Source organism: Micropterus dolomieu, linkage group LG04 (genome assembly GCF_021292245.1).
Source record: "Micropterus dolomieu isolate WLL.071019.BEF.003 ecotype Adirondacks linkage group LG04, ASM2129224v1, whole genome shotgun sequence".
NCBI lineage: Eukaryota > Metazoa > Chordata > Actinopteri > Centrarchiformes > Centrarchidae > Micropterus > Micropterus dolomieu.
This window is the reverse complement of record NC_060153.1, coordinates 18,149,813-18,171,133: the sequence shown is the minus strand read 5'-3', so window position 1 is coordinate 18,171,133 and position 21,321 is coordinate 18,149,813. Positions and strand designations below refer to the sequence as shown.

Here is a 21,321-nt window from a genome sequence, read left to right as displayed (position 1 = left end):
ACAATCAATTGGCCTGAACCTCAATGGCATCAATGGCCCTGGCTTCCAGCAGGCAAGGATAGAAGGAACAACAGGAAGCCAAATGACTTGCCTTACATTCATGACACAGTTCTAACTCAGACATCTGTATTAATCTAGTGAGCACAGTGACTCGAGGTCAAGCCAAGCCTTTTATGATACAGTGTCCACAGGCAGCAGGAAATAAGACAAAGTTCTGGGTCTGTGCCATGCAGAAGTAACATAATGGAAGAGAATATTGTGTACATATAAATATATAAACTGACAACATAAAAATATACAACAACAAAGATCAACAATCAACAACAAATATGTGCAACATGCCAGGTCTGTGCACGACATGAGATGAAACAGTATTTACATGTGCAGAGACATTTGTATCATTTGCAAGGGGGGAGTGTCAGTGGGGGACCCGGGCCTCGTAAATGAGGCTAGCTCATAGACTGTATATAAAAATGGACGTAGCGTCCGTGACATCACCCATTGGTTTCTGAAGAGCCGTTTTGAGGCAAAAAATTAGCGGAGCTGGCCGGCACCATCTTGGCAGTGCGTCACCGGCTGAACCTGCGGCTGACTGTTACCAGTTTACCGACATTACCAGCTACAGTCAAGGCAAGACACCGGAAAATATTAAAATAACTCACATATCTGTTATAATGTTATTTTGCAACACTAAAGTTAGATTTTGTTGAGACCAACGTTAACAGTTAACTATGAATCAGTTATTAATTATCTTAAGTTTACTTAACGTTAACTGTTACAGCTCAAATGAACAATTTCAAGCAAATCAATTTACATACCGTTGGTTACGAGCGGTTACGAGTCGCTTATTTGGACGTCACCTCAGTATGTTACTTGTAATAAACGTAATAAGCTAACTGTAGAGTCCTCAGTTACATGATGGAAGCTGTATATCTTGTAAAACGTTAGCCATGACTGCTATCACGTTAATTAATTCCCCACACCGCTATTTTGAGTAACGTTTTTTTATATTTGTCACAAGATCTTGTTGAAGTTCTGATGCCTCCACATCTGCTACTCAAAGGTTAAACTTTGAGTCTAAAATAATGTTGCTAGTCTTGGCTACTGGACATTTGACAGCTGATATAAAATTGTCTGTCTTAAAAGGACAACATAAAAACGTTTAAAGAGTCTCCCTTGTTCCATTTTCTCCCACGTATGTTACATAATAGTGCTGTCAACATTAAAACACTGAGGCATCATCATGAGGACCATCTCAAAGAATTTGAATACTGAGGAAAAGTTCGTTGTGAGCATCAGAACCAGACTGAGAGAGTTAATTAGCTGATTAGAGAGCTCTTCTCCAGTGATTTCTGTATAATTTATAATACAGAGATGTATTTTTATTCTAAAATGTTTATACATTTTGAGATAGTGGAGTTTTTATTTCCATGAGCTGTAAACCGTAATCATCAAGATGAAAGCAAAAAGGGTTTGAAATGCTTCACTTTGTGTAATGAATTAAATTACGTTAGAAAATTAACTTCTATTAAATTAACCCTATTCTATTTATTAAAGAATAGGGCTGTCAAATGATTAAATTTTTTTATCAAATTAATCAGAATTTTCAGTGGATTAATCAGGATTAATCACTATTTGCAATTACACCTGAATCCTAACCATTTTTTTTCCTGAAATGCATACCAAAAGATAAATAAAAAGACACAGATACATAATTTTCATATTATGTCTGTTTATTAACACAGCCAAATAATGGTGGTTTAAATCAAGCTGAAACATACTACACACCATAATATTTGTTTTTGTAATGTCCCATCGCTTCTTCTTTGGCATTCCTCTTAACCAGGATGTACAATTTACAGCATTCAATTGAACATAAAGCAATAAATGTAGTCAAATCATAACAGTGACCTACCATATTTTTGCACAATTTGAGTCATCTGTTGCGTTTTTATGTGGAAAAAAAACCATTTTCAATAAAACTACTATAACATGTTGCACTGAAACTGGTCTTTTTGTTTGAACATCACCTTTCAAATCTACTGAGCTTCATCATCTTTCAGCCAGTTGCTGAGGCAAACTAATTTGTTCACATTTTCTGAAAGTAAAGCTGATCTTTTCTTGTTCACAATGTGACCTGCAACTGAGAAAAGTCGTTCACAGGGAACAGTGGTTGCAGGAGTGGCTAGATATTTGTGAGCTAGTGAGGCCAGCTTCTCATGGGCTCCTGAATGAGATGCCCACCACCTCAAGGGGCAGTCCTCCAATTTAATGGTGGGCTCTGCTCTGTACCTCTGTATGGCAGGTTGGACCTCTTCATCTTCTGATTCTGAATCTGAGCCCATTTGCAGAAGGCTGATTTTCTTCCTGGGTGGCCCATCATCATGTGTCTTTGAAGACTTTCTGGGTGATTCTTGTTGCAGCATCCGTTCAAGTGTGGTCCACACCGCTTCCCTGTCTGTCTTGGGCAGGCATTTCAAGTCTTTGAAACGAGGATCCAAAACTGTAGCAATCTGGAGCCATGCATTGTTGAGCTGTTCTTGACGGGATGCTAGGTCCTCCTTGAACTTGGTCTTGAATCTCACCACATATGCAGGGTCCTCATCACAGGCTTCCATCTTGAGACGCAAGTGGCAGAGAGAAGGTAGTACCACAGAACAGGAGACATAGGCCTCTCCACCCAGGAGCTCAGTTACATACCTACGCACACAAACACACACATGCACACAGAGACAGTCTATTATTAGAACAGTGGTTATCAACATATTATTATTATTATTATTATTATTATTATTATCATTATTATTATTTACATACAAGTTATTGATATTTGACTTGGTTTAATTCATTCCAGAAAATAATCAAAGCAATGTTATTTGATAAGTTACAGACTGATTTACCTGCATGGCTCTAGAAGTGTCTCCAGCCTCTGCAGTTTATCCCACTCTGCTGCGGTCGGCAAAACGAGTTTGTGATCCTGATTGTCCAGGGCTGCGATGACAGCCTCTTTATTTCTGCTCACGCGCTTGACCATTTCCAGCGTCGAATTCCAACGTGTTGGAACATCCTGGATCAATGACTCTTGCTTCTTTCCCAGGCTGACTTGTTGTGCTTGAAGCTCCGCAGCATTTGCTGGGCTGTGCTTAAAATGACCGACAACTTTGCGAACCTTGGCCAAAGCATTTACAAAGCCGCTCTCAGCAAGACTCACCGTGACACTTCTCTGCACCATGTGAGCGACACAGTTCATGTGTTCATAGCGTGTTAGTCGAATTGCGGCAACCATGTTGCGTGCACTGTCAGTCCCTATTGTTGTCGTCTTGCCATCGATGTCCCACTTACGTGCAACAGACAGGAACTGTTCTTTACAAGCCTCCGCAAAATGACGCTCCTCAGTTTTTAATATAGTCAGCGCAAAAGACTTCAGTTCCCACGTGTCACTGATGAAATGTGCAGTTACTCCGAGGTAATTGTTGTCCTCATTGTGCTGATGGGGTGGACTGACGTGGAAAGGCGTTCTCTCCGGTTCTCTCCTTGTGTTTACTTTGACTTTTAAATATTGTCCATATTTGTATCATAGATCCATTAAAAAAAAAAAAAAGATCTGGTGTATGGTTCACTTGTAATAAATTCTATATATTAGCACTCCCTGTCTTTACTACTTACTGAAAAGCTAATCGTATACCACAGATAAAACATGAAACATTAAAGCTGAACTCTTGCTAAAGAACATTAGTATAGGATAAGTTGAAAAGTGAAAATACTCCTACTACCAGTAATTATGCAGTGTATTTCTGTGTGTGCAAGAGTATTTTTACTTTCTAACTTATACTTTAAGATAAATAAGGAGCCATACAACCAGTACCCATATACTGTATAACAGAGCCTGAAGTTTATGAAGAGTGCCTTGTTTGCGGCTCTGATATAAGTCTAGTTTAAACACAGAATAATGTGGGCACATCCAAACCATCCTGTGGGTAAGTGCTGAAACAAAGAATGATCTGTACAGAGTGATTATGAATCCCACTAGGTGTTTTTTTATTGTGACCTTGCAAACTCTTGAGGTCTCAGAGCTGACCGAATGCCCATGTAGTAAATAGGTGAGTCTATACAATGTAAAACTACACAAGACCTTCTCAGGTCGCAATAAATGACACCTCCTACAGGGCTTCAAAACTATGTGCAGATAATTCTTTGTTTTTCATAACAGAGTAACTTCTCAGTCAATGTCACATTTGTCTCTTAAAGAAATGTCAAAATAAAACAGTATACAACATCAACCTTTCACCTTTTACTTGCTACTAACATATATGCAAAATGTTAGCCTATATATACCATCTTAATATTTTCATTTACAGCTGTTAACTATAATATATTGTTAAGTTTATATCACACTATTTAAGATTAAAATATGAAACTGATGATGAATGAAGAATTGTGAGTAAAAAGAAAAGCAGGAGCTGTAGAGCTGGAAGCTGGAGCTGTTCTCTCCTGAAGAGCTGGACACAGCTAATCACATCTGGAGGGTTCTGCAATCAGCTCCTTTGGCACCTGTAAAGACAACAATGGGTGGACAGTTAAGCAGCTTCTTCCAAAGAGCCATAAAGCTACTGAACTCTGAGATCGCCTCAGCATGATAACCTCTCTGGCATGTGACAGTAATTAAATGCTCCGATAGGCTGAGCCTCAGAGCTCCGTGTAGCTGAGTGAGGCTAACAGACAGTGGACCGAGTGCTAGCAGTGGCAGCAATGGCGCCTGTCAATCAAAGCGGCCACGCCCCTAATGATGCAGAACTTTAAGACTGCAGCCAATCACCTTCTCTGCAGAGCGAATGATGCCCTGCCCTTGTCGCTGGCGGTGGCAGCAGCGTACCAGATGGTGATGGAGGAAGTGAGGATGGACTCAATGATGGCGGTGTAGAAGTGCACCATCATTGTCTTTGGCAGGTTGAACTTCTTCAGCTGCCGCAGGAAGTACATCCTCTGCTGGGCCTTTTTGATGATGGAGATGATGTTCAGTTCCCACTTGAGGTCCTGGGAGATGATGGTGCCCAGGAAGCAGGAGGAGTCCACAGTGGTGACTGGGGAGTCACACAGGATGATGGGGGAGGGTGAGGCTGTGCTCTTTCTAAAATCCACCACCATCTCCACTGTCTTCTGAGCGCTGAGCTCCAGACTGTTCTGGCTGCACCAGGTCACCAGATGGTCAATCTCCCACCTGGAGGTGGCTCATCCCCACTTGAGATGATCCCAATGAGGGTGGTGTCGTCCGCAAACTTCAGGAGCTTGACAGACTGGTGACTGGAGGTGCAGCTGTTGATGTACAGGGAGAAGAGAAGGGGGGAAAGAACGCAGCCTTGAGGGGATCCAATGCTGATGGTCCTGGAATCAGAGACATGTTTTCCCAGCTTCACGTGCTGCTTCCTGTCTGTCAGGAAGTCAGTGATCCACCTGCAGGTGGAGTCAGGCACGCTCAGCTGGGAGAGCTTGTCCTGCAGCAGGGCAGGGATGATGGTGTTAAAAGCAGAGCTGAAATCCACAAACAGGATCCTGGCGTAGGTTCCTGGGGAGTCCAGGTGCTAGAGGATTTAGTGAAGGGCCATGTTTACTGTATCGTCTACAGACCTGTTGGCTCTGTAGGCGAACTGCAGGGGGTCCAGGAGTGGGTCTGTAATGGATTTTAGGTGGGACAGCACAAGGCGTTCAAAGGACTTCATAACCACAGAGGTCAGGGCGACGGGTCTATAGTCGTTTAGTCCTGTGGTCCTTGGTTTCTTGGGGGGATGATGGAGGAGGCTTTGAAGCAGGCTGGCACATGTCATGTCTCCAGTGAGGTGTTAAAAATGTCTGAACACTGGAGACAGCTGATCAGCACAGTGCTTCAGGGTGGATGGGGAGACAGAACTGAACCCCCTCCAGAGAGAAGTGGCGTCGTTTGCAGAGAACTGGTTCTTTAGTCTCTGAATACAGTCGTTTAGCTTCTCGTGCCTCCTTGCTAAACCTGTACTTTAATGCCCTGCACCCAGCCCTGTCACCACTCCTAAATGCCTCCTCCTTTTCCAACCATAGCTGTCTGAGTTTAGCTGTGCGTGTTGGTATACATGTGTCCTCAGAGAAGCTGATGTACATTTATTCATTTATTTGTAGGACGTCGCAGCCTCTGTAAACTCATCCAGATTGTTGGTAGCATGTCTTGAAAACGTCCCAGTCAGTGCAGTTCAAACACGCCTGAAGATCCTCAATAGCTTCACTAGTCCACTTCTTTGATGTCCTCATTACAGGTTTACAGAGTGTAGTTTTTGCCTGTAAGCAGGAATCAGATGGACCATCACGTGATCAGAGTGTCCCAGTGGAGCGCGTGTGATGCTGTGATAGGCACTGCTAACTGTGGTGTAGCAGTGATCCAAAGTGTTCCCCTCTCTGGTTGGACACATAATAAACTGTCTGTATTTGGGGAGTTCTTGGCTGAGATTTCCCCTGTTAAAGTCACCAAGAAAAATAACAAGGGAATCCGGGTTTGTCTGCTCCAAGTGGATGCTTCACTGGCAGTAACGTTAGCTGCAAGAGTTTCACGTTTCTTAGCAGATGCTTCAATACAAAATTGTTAGTGGTTGAAAGCTTTTTGTTGGTCTAACAACGTTTACGGAAGACCATGTTCTTTGCATCTCTGAGTGTGACACAGCTAAGTTAATGGCCTCTGTCCCTCGTTATTCCTTTAGCTTTTTGGCTAGCAGCTGACTTAAACAATATTACATCCGGTTTCGCTGACCTTGTGTATGTTATATTAATATGCAAAATGAAACATAAACAAACAGATCCATCTCTGAAATGGCAGTTTATTATTAAGTCAACAAGAATTTACAAACAATTCGTAGTCTACATTGATTACAGCGGTTGAATACAGTCTTCTGACCGGTTACCGAAGCGCTTTTTTCCCCCTGGCTGCGTGCACATCCAGTAAGGCAAGGCAAGTTTATTTGTATAGCACATTTCAACAACAAGGTAATTCAAAGTGCTTTTCATAAAACATAAAAGCAACAGGGAAATATAAAAAAGGTTTAAAAGCAACATAGGGAAATTGAAAAAAATACACATTAAAAAATAAAAGTTACAGTGCAGTGTATAATCAGGGTTAAAAGAGTTAAATAGAAAATAAGGCTGAGGGGTTGAGCAAATAATTGAGTTACAATTATTTTGAAAAGAGAATAAACAGAGAAGTACACTTAATCTACTCTCTCTAGCTAGTCTGTACTCGGGTCCATAGCAATCTTTGGGTCCACTGAAACTCCAAAAACCCTCGGACACTATAGAGAAACCAGGACATGTCTGTCCGCAGGCCGCTTTGATCCAGTTATAATCTGGACCCACCTGCGCGTTTACAGGTTCCTTACAGAGGTTCCTGCAAATCACTCAGGCGTGAGATTTAACTCTGTTCAATCTCACTCCCATTATCTTTTCACTCAATTACCTACTCATTTCTCACCGTGTAAATATTTAATTAAAAGCAATGGTAAAAAGCTAAAAACAAAGAAAAAGAAAACAGGACAGTAAAAATTACAGTGCAGTGTAAGTTATCAATCTACAAGTTAAAGGCATTGGTAAAAACAAAAATCTTAAATATTTAATTAAAAGCTATGGTAAAAAGAAAAGTCTTCAGTCTTAATTTAAAAGAACTGACAGTTCCAGCAGACCTGCAGTTATCTGGGAGTTTGTTCCAGATATACGGAGCATAATAACTGAACGCTGCTTCTCCTTGTTTAGTTTTGACTCTGGGGACAGAAAGCAAACCTGCCCCAGACGACCTGAGAGGTCTGGATGGTTCATAACGAAGCAGAAGATCAGAAATGTATTTTGGCCCTAAACCATTTAGTGCTTTATAAACTAACAGCAGGATCATTGAAATCAATTCTTTGACATACAGTCAATGTAAAGACCTCAGAGTGGAGTGGTGTAATGTGATCCCCTCATCACTCCCTACAAGAGGCCAATACAAGGTGTGAGAGCCCAGCGCTTCAACAGCCATCACTCCAGGGCACGATCCATTAAAGAGCGTGCTTTTGGGATGATGAAGACCAGGTTCCGGGCCATCTTCCTGCAAGCGCTGGAGGTGCACCACACCTTTGTACCTCACGTGAGTATTTTCTTTACTGTACTAATGAGTAAATCAACAGACAGATTCATCAAAAAGCATAAATGTTTTTTTTTTCAGAATGAAATATATTTTTAACCATTTCAGGTCATAACAGCATGTGCCATCCTCCACAACATCTGCCTTGGTGCTGGTGACATTGTGGTCCCAGAGGATGAGCCTGAGGAGGACGAGGCAGAGGATGAGGGGGAGAACGGTTTGGAGACAGTTAGCGGTGCTCCCTGGCGTGACCAGCTGTCTGCAGAGGTGTCTGCCCTGGAGGAGGTGCCCCCTGACCAACAATATTTTTAACAGGCAAGTAAAAGATCGGTAAATTCCTATTCATATCCTAATAATTTTGCCTGTAGAAATATTTTGTAGATTTATTTTGTCAAAATAAGATTGTGAATAGTATTTTGCGTGCACTGCCTATTATTCTTGCCTCTTACTAAAACATCTTAGTGACATGGCAGCCGTCGATTGAACCAGCCCTGCAAACCCACTGATGGACGATGCTTTGGACAGATGCATCCACACCTGCAACACACTCTGGAGACCACCCCAGATGATGTCCTGCTGACCAGGGTCTTTATTGTGGCAGCCCATCCAGGTCCAACAGCATCACCAGGGTCTCCCTGCTCAGAATAAATGTTGTAAATATGCTGTAAATACTATTAGTTATAAAGACCACAGAAAATAAAATAATTTATTTAACAAATATTTTATTTTAATTGATTAATAAATATTGTATATGTTATTATTTAAGGATTTATTTATTTTTCGGAAAGTCTCTCTAGTAGAGAGAACAGCCTGTCCATGCCTGGCTCTCTCTGCAACCTCATGTCTTCCTTTAGTAGCTAAAGCAGCTCACCCTCTCTGTCCCTCTTTCTCTTTCTCGGCTGGCTCTCCTCCTCCTCCTCCTCTTCCTCCTCCTGGTCACCCACTGCAGCACTTGGCCCCGGTGTGTCTTCAGGGATAGAGGCAATTACGACAGGTGGGGTGGTGGAATGCATCTGTCCCAACACCTCATCCATGAGGACAAACCAGGGCCAAGTTGCAGCAGTGGGCTTCCCCCCTACACCCTCTCCTGACCCTGGACACTTGCAATCCTAAGGCACAGGAAACCAATCATGGTAAATAACAACATCAGAAAAAAAAATTTCAGCAACTGTGTTTATTAACGTGCATGACTAAAATGAATGAAATGAATATACAACGTACAAGGTAAATGTATGTATTATATTAAAACAGGGTTGTAAGATGAATGCGGTTTATATTTCCCTTTATGCTGCACAGTGAACAATTTATACAAAAATGTATACAGAATATATCAATTTCAAATCATACATACATACTTTGCATTTCTTTTTTAAATTGTCCCACTTTTTTTTCGCTTGGAGGGAAGTCACCTTCCCCCACAGGCCCATTTTCTCCAAAATTGTCCTAATCACAGATAAACAAAAGAAATAAGAAAGATAAGATAAAATAAGAAAAACCCTTTATTTGTCCCACAGTGGGGAAATTGCGGTACATGGTAAAAAGACTGGAAAAGGTGACAGGACAGGACAGAGACACAAAAACACAACAAAGGGCTGCCCCATTTACTAGTTATCTTATTGTTAAAGGCTTTGAATAGGATGGCGGCTCATTTAACTGTAACTTTAAGCACACGATGATTAAATGCAGATCTTGCGAAAGGGCTATTGATACTTTAATTACCTCCAAGCCACGTTGGCAGAAAACTTTGCCCTGGTGAAGAGGTGGTCGCTCTCCCCCCTCAATTTAATAAAGAGGGCAGTTTGCTCCTTGCTCCCTAAAACAAAACGACATGTTCAAGTAAGTTTTATGCTTCACATCACCAAACAGTAAGCAGCATAAATCGCAAAATAACCTAGTTACATTAACCGTGTACTATATCCCAAGGTTTTTGTAACCGTTACTAACGTTAACGGTGTGAAAACCAAGCAGGGTTCACAACCCGTTTAATGTTAAATTATTCTAACGTTACGTGGTAACGTTATTTTCATGTACATAATATTAAGTATAAGTGATGTATAATAACGCGACAATCTTGGTAAGACGCAGGTCTGACTCTGAACCTCTTCGATTTAAAGTGAAGACGTTAAAGGCTTTATTTTTTAGGTTGTAACTTGCCCAGCCGATTTGCATTTAACGTTATCACATCAGTAACCTCAGGTAACGTTAAGTTAACGTTACCTGAGGCCTAAAAGTCTACCACTTGACTTTTTTGTCCCATAACTCTCAGGATCTTTTAAGAAATGTAAAATGACTGTCTTACTGCGTCCAACCTTGGCAGCGATGGCGCGTTGCGAGAGGCCTTGCTTGTGCAGCTCAACAATCCTGCCACGTTCAACGAGAGAAAGCCTTTTTGCCTTTGCCATCAGGAGATCATGACAGTGTGACTGCCTGAAGATCAATGACATATTTTTCCATATTTTTGTGCAGATTTTACCTTTTAATGATTATGGTCTTAAACTTTTGATCAGCCGATGAACAGCCTGTTTGAGTTTAAATGCAGTTTTCAATAAATTGCCTACTCCCTATTTTTTGTCTCTTGCTCCTGTTTCTTCTTTTGGCATTTTGAACCCGGTTATGATCCACCAGCGCGAAATGCGAGTACTTGCAATGTTTCCCCCGGTCTTAAGATTTTGTTCAAGAGTGTATTTCCACATTGAACATTTCTTTAAAACAGTGTGCTTATTCGTACGTATTCTCTGCTCGTCTTGTTCTTGTGAACCCAGTATCATTTTTCCTCATGCTTCATGAGCTGAGTGTATCGTCACACCCCTAATCGGAGCCCCTGTGTCCCCAGCACTTTTAACACAAAGTTAACCTTTTGCCCCTACCCACTATCGTTGTTGTAAACCCTGAACACATTTCAAGCACAGAAAAATTCTTGCTTTAAGCCCTGTGATTAATGTAGCCTACTTGTCCTACCAGGCTGGACATGCAGTCTGTCAAAATATGTAACCCCTTCAAAATGCACAGATAATGTGTGTTCATATTTGTCGTGTTTCTTTTGTTTGTATCTCGTCTATCATAGGGAACATAAGATAATTAACATGGATTTGCTCAACACGTTGCTTATGAGCATACTCACTCTTGGGACTGTTGTGAACCATCGTCAAGCCAATTCGTACCATAAACTGCAGTACAGTCGGGATTTCCTCATCCAATGCAATGGTTCAGCCCCGCGGACTTTCTGCGATGAAATCCCACCAGAGATCCGCAGATGCGGGTCTGCTTGCCTTGATCAACAAACGTGCAATCATTAAGGAATAAAATGGACGAACTGCAGGCAAATGTTAAATTTATACCAGAGTTACAAGAATGCTTGTGTTATAGCCTTGACTGAGACTTGGTTAAAAGAACATGACCTGGGCCAGGATCTTGGGATCGATGGCTTTGGCCAGCCTATTCGGCTAGATAGAGACGCACAGCTGACTGGTAAAATACAAAAGCACGTTCTCAATAAGAAAAAAATAGCTTTTCAAAAGAACGATATACTAAAAAAAAAAAGAGACTCAAAGGTTGGTGAAGAATGAAATAAAATTGGCTAAAAGCCAGTTCAAGGACAAGGTGGAAGATAAGCTGAAAAACGGCAATGCTTACTGTGCTTGGAGAGGGATTAAGGCCTTGGTGGGAATGAGTGATAAGAAAAAAGGGATAGTTACGTCGGACAAACCTGATTCTGATTTGGTGGAGGAGCTGAATCAGTTTTATTTGAGATTTGACTCCCATGAATTTAATGATGATTTGGCTGAATTCAGAATTGAGTCTGAGGGAAGTCAGATTTCGCATGATGAGATAGATGTCTGGAAGTCTCTTGAGCAGACGAGCATAAGGAAGAGTCAGGGGCCTGACTGCATCAGACTGCTTAAAAATTGTGCTCTTTTTCTGAACAGTATTTTTACATTTATTTTTCAACTGTCACTATCACAAAGGAAAGTCCCGGGGATATGGAAAGAATCAGTAGTGGTTCCAGTAGCAAAAATTCCTTCTCCAAAGGTGCTGAATGACTATCGTCCTGTGGCTCTGACATCTTTGGTGATGAAGGGTTTTGAGCGTATTGTAAGGAAAAGTTTACTTTGCATGACTCAGAGCATGATGGACCCATTACAATTTGCATATCTACCAAGCAAGGGTGTTGAGGATGCCACAGCAACACTACTTTGTTACTGGACATTTAGAGGGCAAGAAGATACATCCACGCTTGTGTTTTGTGGATTTTTCATCAGCGTTTAACTGTATGCAGCCACATATTCTTGCCCACAGACAATTGCAATTTCCTGATATTGACTTTGGAACAATATGCTGGCTGGTTGATTTTTTACAGGACACAGAGGACCAGGGTGAATAACACTTTATCCAAGGTCTTCACGTGTTCATCAGGGTCACCAAGGGTGTGTTTTGTCACCACTTCTATTTGTGCTCTACACTAATGAATGTCAGAGTATGTTTGAATCAAGGCATAGTATCAAGTATGCTGATGATTCTGTGATAATTAGTCTTCTGCAAGATCTCGAGGAGAGCCAGTTTTGGACAATTTTATCTCATGGTGCAAGGATTCATTTCTCCAACTCAACGTTTCTAAAACCAAAGACATGAGCATAGTGTATAGAGTATAGAGCATAGTGTTAGATGTGGTAAGTCAATATAAGTATTTGGGCACCATCTTAGATGATAAATTGAACTTTGACAACAATACAGATTATATATGTAATATCCTTTTTTTTTTTTTTTTAAGAAAGTTGAATAGGTTTAACGTCGATAGATCACTTCTGAAAGTCTTTTATGCATCCTTTGTTGAGTCAATCTTAATTTATGCTATGATGGTTTGGCAATTTGAGTGTAATTAACAAAAATAGATTGGGAAAAACAATAGGAAAGGAAATACTTAAAAACTACAAAATAAAAGTGTGTGATTTGACAGGAAACGCATTCAAAAATTATAAAGTTTAATCACGTAGACATAGGGGGAGGGTTTTTGTCGTTGATTTATATTTAATTATTTAGTCAACATTGTAACGGGAAACTAGCAGGCTAATTCCTTAAATATAGCATATTGATTTGAGCCTGTTCTACTTAGCACTTAACGTGCCAATGTAGCAACAAAGCCCACTGTATATTGCTTCAATCATTCAACTAGTAACAGTATCTTTTTTTACGGGCACTATTTATTTATTCTGTCAAAATATGACGTTAATTCGTCCATACAGCTAGCCACATCCATTCACAGAAAAACATCGTCTCTGATTAAGAATGTAACTTAGCCTCTCTTCCAGTCATCTTAAAAGAAACGCACATACACTTGTCATTCATAAATTTCCTTTGAAGAGTAGTATACTATGGCATTTTACTGCAATCAGCAGAATTTAATAGGAATAACGGACAACTGTGGAAACTGGACTACAATTTGAGCTTCGTGGGAGTCTGTAGTATAACGGACCGGTGGGATTAATAAATAAATAATAGACACTATAATAGACACTTCATTGCTCATTACGTGGTCAACACTTTCTCTCACACACAGCAGCCCACTACTTGCCCCAGATGTGTGTGATACTGCAACAAAGTTTAGGTTTTAAAATCCTGAAATAAACCAACAAAGACTACTGCTCAAGGAGAGGCCGCAAATCGCCCTTTATTGTATCTTATTAATTATTATTAATCATGTCGTAATGACATTCTTGCATATGGGTGCGCAGCATAGTTCGTTTGGAAAACATGTTTATTTTAGTGTGTTTATCTTATTGATATAATGTACATTTGTGATTAAAAATAATGGTTGTTGGTAAATGAATTACTGACCCCCACAGATGCATGATTAAGAACTCAGGCTCTCCTTATGGACCGTAACTAGAACCCTGCTGGACTGAAAACGCTTCTTATCTTCTTTTGGACAAATAACTAACCTGAGCGTCATCAACATGTTAAGATAAATGCAAACCTATGCCCTTGCAAAATGCTTTAAAAAAACAAACGCACAGTAGCTTCATACAGTATGAATAGCTTATGCTATCCAAAGGGGAAAAAAAGCTAATCCTGCTACTTCGGGAGCTAGCCACCGTTGGCGTAGCCTAATGTTACCTGTGTAGAACGACAAATAACCTAACTTACACACGTGTAACATTCTGTAATTTGTGTGATTTAGATGTACAGTATTGACAGAGGTAGCTATTGACGGCGAACATATACATATTCAGACTTTACTCAGTGTTTTGGATAATGCTAACCAGTCACCTACCGCTGTCGCGATATGTAGAGTAGCGAAACAACTAAGAATGCATCATGTTACGTCCTGTGGGGATGTAAAAAACTGACCGGCCTGACAGTGGAGGTCTGCAGTTTGGACCCCATCCCTAGTTACAGTTGTGGGTCAGTCACATTGTAAAGTAGAGTCCATCCATCCATCGTAAACCGCTTATCCTGCACACAGGGTTGTGGGGGGCTGGAGCCAATCCCATCTAGCATCGGGCAAAAGGCAGGGTACACCCCTAGACAAACAATCACACCTAAGGACAATTTAGGGTCACCTAAATTACCTAGTAACCACATGTCTTTGGATGGTGAGAGGAAGCCGGAGCACCTGGAGACACGGGGAGAACATGCAAACTCCACACAGAAAGGCCGGGGAAACCGAGGTTTGAACCCACGACCTTCTTGCTGTGAGGCGACAGTGCTAACAACTGTCCACCATGCTGCCCTAGTAAAGTAGAGTAAAAAATATAAAACAGGCTGGTCTTGGTTCATGTCAATTCAGTATTTGATAGGTTAAAAAACCTATCTAGGAAGCTTCTATAGTTTCCTTACACAGACAGTAAAACAACTATTTTGAAACAAAATGAAAACAAGTGAACAAAAGTGTTAAAACAAGATCTAATGAAGCAAGAATTAAACAATGGTCATTCTGAAAACGTTCAATGGATAATTGATTTGGGTAAAAATAGTGGGCTTGAATTGTATAAAAACCTCGGGTTATTGAAATTTCGTTTTGACCAGCTGAGTAGCAGAAACTGGTGGCCGTTGTAGGTGCATTACACCTCAACAGCCAATATTTTTTTCCACCCATCAGGTCTTTTTTCCATCGTTGATGCTCTCACAGAATCGGATGGGTCATATATTGTGACACAAGAAAAGTATTCTGTTTGGCCAAAAGATTATACCCAAAGCATTTCACTTAGGTTATGGAGGTTATTCAAAGTCAAAAGGCCGGCAGGATGAGGTGAGTTCAGGCAGAACGTATAAACATCCTAAGGAAAATCCATCCATCCATCCATCGTCAACTGCTTATCCTGCGCACAGGGTCGCAGGGCCTAAGGAAAATAGTTTATGAAAATACTTGCAGGCTTCACTGACTTCAATTGATCCCTTTGCAAACTTAGTGAAAAGCAGTGTCAGGGTTTGACTTGTGGCAGTTGGGTTTGACTTGTGCCATTGTGTGGCCTCACAGACCTAAATATCTAAATGAAAGAAACAATTCTGTGACATCCTATTTACACTTGGCTGCAAAAAGGTATCATTTTATAGTCCGCAATGATTAAACTTTGGTATAAGAAGCGGCGACATACACATCAGCGTCCTCTCGTACTCCGGACATGAATCCAAATGTGCATGACGTATATGAAAACTGAACACTGACAACAGGCTGTCAGAGACCTGACGTGGTGCCCAAACCAGCAAACTGTCGGTTCTCATTACTGTACATCTTTCTTGAGCAGGGATATTATATATTTAACTATATTTATATAAAGTTCTTTTTCTTTTACAACAAAAGTAAAGCTGATGATACACGGAGCAACTTTTAGAGCAATCATGCAGGGCAACATTGCCGTCAATGGTAATGACTAAAGATTACTACCGTAATCCCCTTCCCCCACCACTCAGCCACCTGCCCCGCACCGCCTCTATCCATTCAAAACATAGTCAGACTTGCCACTAGCAAGATTGCCCAGCAACATTGCTCAAAAAGTTGCCCCGTGTATCATCAGCTTTAGGGTGTGTTATGAGCAATGTGAAGTTTACTAAAAGTGACCCAGAGAAACTGGCTTCATAGAAAAAACATGTAATATGTTGATCATTGTGACAGTGTTTCATCAGGCTTTATGTCCAGCCAGGCAGCATAACATCTTCTCAAGCAACTCAGCATCCATCAGAGGGCAGGACACTAGTTGTTCTTAAGGTTTTGGAAATCATATCAATATCTTTGATCTGTAGAGCACAGTTTGGTGCACCGGACATTTCTTAGTTTTTGACCAGCTGTATAGCAGAAACTGGTGGCCAGTAGTAACACCTCACCTGTCAATATTCTTTCAACCTGTCAAACCTTTTCTCCATCGTTGATGCTCTTACTTCACAGAAGCTGATGAGTCACAGATTCTGAATTTACTGTTTGGCCAAAATACTACACAAAGCTAGGGGTGACCCTGAATAGTTGAAGATTCGACCCGATTTGACTCACAATCTCGCAGTCAAATCTTTGCAGAGCCATTATGAAACAAGGATGATACCATTTTGGCTTTACGGTCTGATTTTACATTCAACTAAAGGTTTTTTTTTGACTATAGGCAATCGTTGACAATTCTGATTTGACCACGTAAATCCTTAGTCAGGGACACACCTACACAAAGCATTTCACCTAAGTTATAGAAGCTGTTCAAGTTCAAAGGCGGGTGGTGAGTTCAAACAGAAAGTACTGCCACTTATTGTTTCTCAAGGTCAAGTGGAAATAAATGTCTTAAGGAAAACAGTTTAGAATAATGCTAGCAGGCTTCACTGACTACACTTGGTCTGTTGCAAATTTAGTGAAAGCAGTGTCGCAGTCACATACGGCTGGTTAACTCCTGCTAGCTCTTGATGATTATAATATAAAGTGCTTTTTGATTACACGAAAAGGCTGTTCATTTAACGAGGAGGATACACACTGAGCTGTATGCTTCATCTTAAACATTTTACTAAGCTTTGATCCAAGCCCTCATTCATAAACATCAAACATTAATTTATAACCTTTCCTCACTGGCACTGAGCCTCGTCAGCAGGGTCATGGTAAAACCAAAAACTGTAAATGGACGATGCCATACAAATGCAGTGTTTATATAGCATTGTGAAAATGCCTCACAGTCACTCACATATAGACAAACTTATTTTTTTCCACTGCAAGGTGTTCCACATAGATGGTGCACAGTAAGAAAAGGCAGTCTTTCCCAACCTTTAGCTTAACTTCCAACTTTAGACAACAAAACACCAGCTCAGGCAACATACAGTGGATATAAAAAGTTTACACACCCCTGTTAAAATGCCAGGTTCTTGTGATGTAAAATAATGTAATGTAAATCATGTCAGAACTTTTTCCACCTTTAAAGAGGTGGTATTATGCAGAGAGAATCATCACTATTCACTGCATCATCATTGCGTGCGCCAGATGGAGGCAAGCAACTGAAAATTATATATTTTACAGTTTTCGTATGGAATTTCATCATTAAATCCACTTCTGAGAAGTTTTGAGGTACGAAATCAGCTGTGTAGATGTCCAATTTTGACAGTTTTACAAGAAATGATGGCGGAACAAAAATGTGCTTGAATATTTTTCGGAGTTGAGGAGCTACGCAAGTGGCTGCGGGGGAAGCCTGTGAGGCCGGCCAGCCGCCCGCTCACAGGGCCCTCTGCTCCCGCCGTCACACAGACCGCTGCAGCAACAACGGCAGAGGAAAACACAGCTGGAAGGTTTTCATACCACTTATCTGTCTTTACATTCTGAGTAATGTTGAAACGTTTTAACTTAAAAAAGAGAAAGCCGTGTGGATCGCTGGTGTGTGTGTCGCATTGAACATTACGACGCGGCAGTTGTGTGGCGTCGCTATGACGACAAGCTACGTACTACCTCTGGGTACTGTCTGCAATGGAAAACGGAGCAGGGCCGAGTAGAGTCTTATCGATTTGCGCTATGGTAGCATTTTTCGGCAAGTCAGCATAGATCATCAGAACACCGGCAACAGTTCAACGTTTAGTCCTGATGGTAAGATGTGGAACAATGATGTGTGGTTGTAGACTTGTGAGTAACTTATACCATCTGCTAGGTTACGGTCGTAGTCTGAAGGGGCTTTGAGAAGGGTCCAGCTGCAGCCCGCAGACAAACATGACTGAAGTTGAACTTCCATATATGGGTTGTCCCAGAAGCCACCGCGCACAAAACGTGATGACGTCTATCTCGACCGCTCGGTCCACGCATAGTTGTTAAATTAAAAAAAAAAAGAGCCGTTGTGTGTCAAGTGTCAACGTAGTAATCAGTGTATGTTATGTGTTAATATTTACTATATTTATATATTATTAATATAGGATATTTATAGTATAATTCCTGCAAATACTTATTTATAATAGCCTAATGATAATAAGGCAATGTTTCAATTCATACCACTGTGATTGTGTGACAAGTGTTACGTCCCCGCTCTCTAGGGGTAGAAGAGACATAAACATAAACCAGATGGATTTGGTATGGGTGGAAAGATTATTTATTAAACAGTCTGATACACACAAAATGGTCAAACAGAAAATGGGCAAGTGGGTGCTGCGTAAAACAAAGAACCAAATATAACAAAAAGAGATCCCTCCTATGTGAGGGATTACTAAACTACTTGAAAAAAGGAATAAACATAAACCTCTCTAGCCGTTGTTCAGACGCAAAAACACAGGGAGCACAGCACCCCTAAACCTAGTGTCTCTAACACAAGTATTTACTAACAGGTGTGAGTGATCAGTGAACGAGCTTCCCCTAGCCCAAGTCTGTAGACCAACTACTGGGATCAGCCCAGGTGAGTTACCAACTCTCAGTAACACACAGATCTAACAAACACAGAAATGGTTGTTTCCACTGAGGATACGCACACACAGAGTTCAAAGTTAGGACCAGCATCGGGGCAAACTACATGGCAAAAGGTAGCTGCCTCGAACCAGCAGCAGACCAGCCTATTTGAGGGGGAAGCCACGAAGGCGGTCCTGCAGGCAGCTCGGCGATTGGAGAAGGGTTGGTGCGCCGCTCCAATCAGGATCGTCGGATGTGGGAGGCGGGATCAGCCAGACTTGCCGAAGACCAGCCAATCCCCGCCTCACAGTGTAACACATGTAGGGAGAAACACAGCAGCAGTGACACACAGCCGTAACACAAGTGATTTTAAGTTTCACAAACCAAGAATATTCTGTAATGTTGCATCATGAGCCAGATGTGTCTAGATTTAGGTTAAAACTTAACATTACTGAGAATTTATTGACAGAATAACAGCGGTACGAACATTATCAGCTGGTGCTGGACACGTCTGCTGTGTTGGCTGCAGTGGTCTGTGTGACTGGGCCTGGGGGAGCTAACCGTAGCTAGCTAGCTATTCCTGACAGCCCCCCTAAGTATATTCCTCTTACCCCAACCAGGGTATGTGCCTGAAGTTATTGATTATATGCATGTCGACCGGTTAACCCTATCTGCTAGCAAGTCGGCCGAAAGGTAGGAATCCATTGTGTTGCTGTGCAGCCTCCGGTAACGTTACTGCACCCGTTAGCACCATGGTCGGCACTTGGAGCTTCTCAACTCCGAAAACGCTTGAAAACTGCCGATCTTCGAAATCTACACAGTTGATTTCTTGCCTAAAAACTTCTCAGAAGTGTTGTTACGAACCTCCAGTGGAATATCCAGGGGATGAGGAGGTTAGTGACAATAATAGAATCATTCCAGGTTGAAGGAAGCCAGGAGACAGATTTTACAGGACATACGGCGTTTCATTTACAATAAGGAGGAAAAAAAAGCTAAGGTACGCCTCAGGGAGGGTCTACAAAAAACAACTTCCCAAAAACAAGGAAGCGCCCACAAATGCCACAAATGAGAAAACACAGGATACAATAACGAATTTCACCCTCCCTCCACTGAGGGAATGAACCCCACCACAAGGTTCAGACTTATCACTTGCTGCACTGTAGTTTCACTCAGCTCTCCATGCCGTCTGCACTCCACACTCTCCACACCCAGTCTGCCTGCTGTCTGCTCCTTATACCGGCTCCTGCGCTCCCGCTGATTGTAAACTGGGGACAGGTGTGCACCCTAGCCTCCTGGCTGCAACATTATAGGGGGGAAGGGCAGGACCTGCAGAGCACAGAGGAGCAGCAGTACACAGACACACAGGGCTCAAGGGCCGTAACAAGTGTACTTAAAGTTCTGTTGTTGGCTTCTAAAGAATAAAACGGTTTGCATTAGGATCCATCATGTACGTAAGCCGACATGAACGTCATCACGTTTTGTGCGCAGTGTCTTCTGGGACAAACCATATTTGGAAGTTCAACTTCCTTCATGGTCTGCAGGCTGCAGCTGGATATACTTGGCGGCTTTGCTTTGGATCACATTACCTTGTTTGTTACGACCCGCCCTTCTCTGCTTCTAATTGGCTAGTAGTCCTTACCTGGGAACTGCACATGTGCAACTCCCAACAAAGATTTTGTACAAGTAAGGTGCATCACTCTGTAGCTCAAGAGCTGAGCGTACAACACATAGGGTGAAAAGAGGAGCCGCAGCAATGTGCAGTATGAGAAAACTATGGTGGTTTTTGAAAATAAACCATTTAAACCTGTTCTGGTACAACCCCTAATTACGATTTCGAACCTGAAAATGAGCGTAATACCACCTCTTTAATGTGAACTATAATGTGAACAATTCAATTGGGGGGGGAATAAAAAATAAAAACCTTACAATAACCTGGTTGCATAAGTGTGCACACCCTGAGACTAATACTTTGTTGAAGCACATCAAGCTTTTGATTTTTGACAGTCAGTCTTTTTGGGTAGGCGTCTATTAGCATAGCACATCTTGACGTGGCTATATTTGCCCACTCTTCCTTGCAAAAGAAGAGTGGGCAAATCTGTCAGATTGAAAGGACATCGCCTGTGCACAGCCCTCTTCAGATAACCCCACAGATGTTCAATTGGATTCAGGTCTGGGCTCTGGCCAGGCCATTCCTAAACATTAATCTTCTACTGGTGAAGCCATGCTTTTGTGGATTTGGATGTGTGCTTTGGGCTGTTGTCGTGCTGAAAGGTGAACTTCCTCTTCATTTTTATCTTTGTGCCAAAATTGCCTGGTATTTGGAACTGTTCATAATTCCCTCCACCCTGACTAAGGTATGATGCTGCCACCACCA

General features: G+C 41.6%; 1 protein-coding gene across 1 annotated transcript; it reads right to left on the bottom strand.

Moving 5' to 3' along the window:
- Positions 1-1,966: 1,966 nt before the first annotated feature.
- LOC123970101 (zinc finger BED domain-containing protein 4-like) lies at positions 1,967-3,320 on the bottom strand. Its single transcript, XM_046047978.1, has 2 exons — positions 2,901-3,320; positions 1,967-2,700 (listed from the first exon to the last, which is right to left on the bottom strand). The coding sequence occupies exons 1-2, from the start codon at positions 3,284-3,286 to the stop codon at positions 2,040-2,042; spliced, it is 1,047 nt and encodes a 348-aa protein (XP_045903934.1). The 5' UTR covers positions 3,287-3,320; the 3' UTR covers positions 1,967-2,039.
- Positions 3,321-21,321: the final 18,001 nt, after the last annotated feature.

Excerpts from the sequence above, each read along its gene's own strand:
- LOC123970101 (XM_046047978.1), bottom strand. The coding sequence starts at position 3,286 with ATGGTTGCCGCAATTCGACTAACACGCTATGAACACATGAACTGTGTC. Across the intron at positions 2,701-2,900 it reads ACACTTCTAGAGCCATGCAG|GTATGTAACTGAGCTCCTGG; the intron begins GTAAATCAGTCT and ends TTGTGTGCGTAG.